The 639-nt window shown below is 68.9% G+C and overlaps 1 protein-coding gene across 1 annotated transcript; it reads left to right on the forward strand.

Annotated features, from left to right (window-relative positions):
- On the forward strand, window positions 1-636 carry ZIC3 (Zic family member 3; the record flags this gene model as incomplete). Its single annotated transcript, XM_010857846.1, has 1 exon — window positions 1-636. A coding segment is annotated over one exon (636 nt), but the record flags the coding sequence as incomplete, so codon positions are not given.
- Between the last annotated feature and the right edge of the window lie 3 nt (window positions 637-639).

The following is a 639-nucleotide window of genomic DNA, read 5'->3' on the forward strand; positions in this document are numbered from 1 at the left end:
CACCACCACCATCACCACCATCACCACGCCGGCCAGGTGCCCAGCTACGGCGGAGCCGCCTCCGCCGCCTTCAACTCCACGCGCGACTTTCTGTTCCGCCAGCGCGGCTCCGGGCTCGGCGAGGCGGCCTCGGGTGGCGGGCAGCACGGGCTCTTCGCCGGCTCGGCGAGTAGCCTGCACGCTCCGGCTGGCATCTCTGAGCCCCCTGGCTACCTGCTCTTCCCCGGGCTGCACGACCAAGGCGCTGGGCACCCGTCGCCCACCGGGCACGTGGACAACAACCAGGTCCACCTGGGGCTGCGCGGGGAGCTGTTCGGCCGCGCTGACCCGTACCGCCCGGTGGCCAGCCCGCGCACGGACCCCTACACGGCCGGCGCGCAGTTCCCGAACTACAGCCCCATGAACATGAACATGGGCGTGAACGTGGCGGCCCACCACGGGCCCGGCGCCTTCTTCCGTTACATGCGACAGCCCATCAAGCAGGAGCTGTCGTGCAAGTGGATCGACGAGGCTCAGCTGAGCCGGCCCAAGAAGAGCTGTGACCGGACCTTCAGCACCATGCACGAGCTGGTGACACATGTCACCATGGAGCATGTGGGGGGCCCGGAGCAGAACAACCACGTCTGCTATTGGGAGGAG

This window comes from Bison bison, unplaced genomic scaffold (genome assembly GCF_000754665.1).
Source record: "Bison bison bison isolate TAMUID 2011002044 unplaced genomic scaffold, Bison_UMD1.0 scf7180017855012, whole genome shotgun sequence".
In the NCBI taxonomy this organism is placed as follows: domain Eukaryota; kingdom Metazoa; phylum Chordata; class Mammalia; order Artiodactyla; family Bovidae; genus Bison; species Bison bison.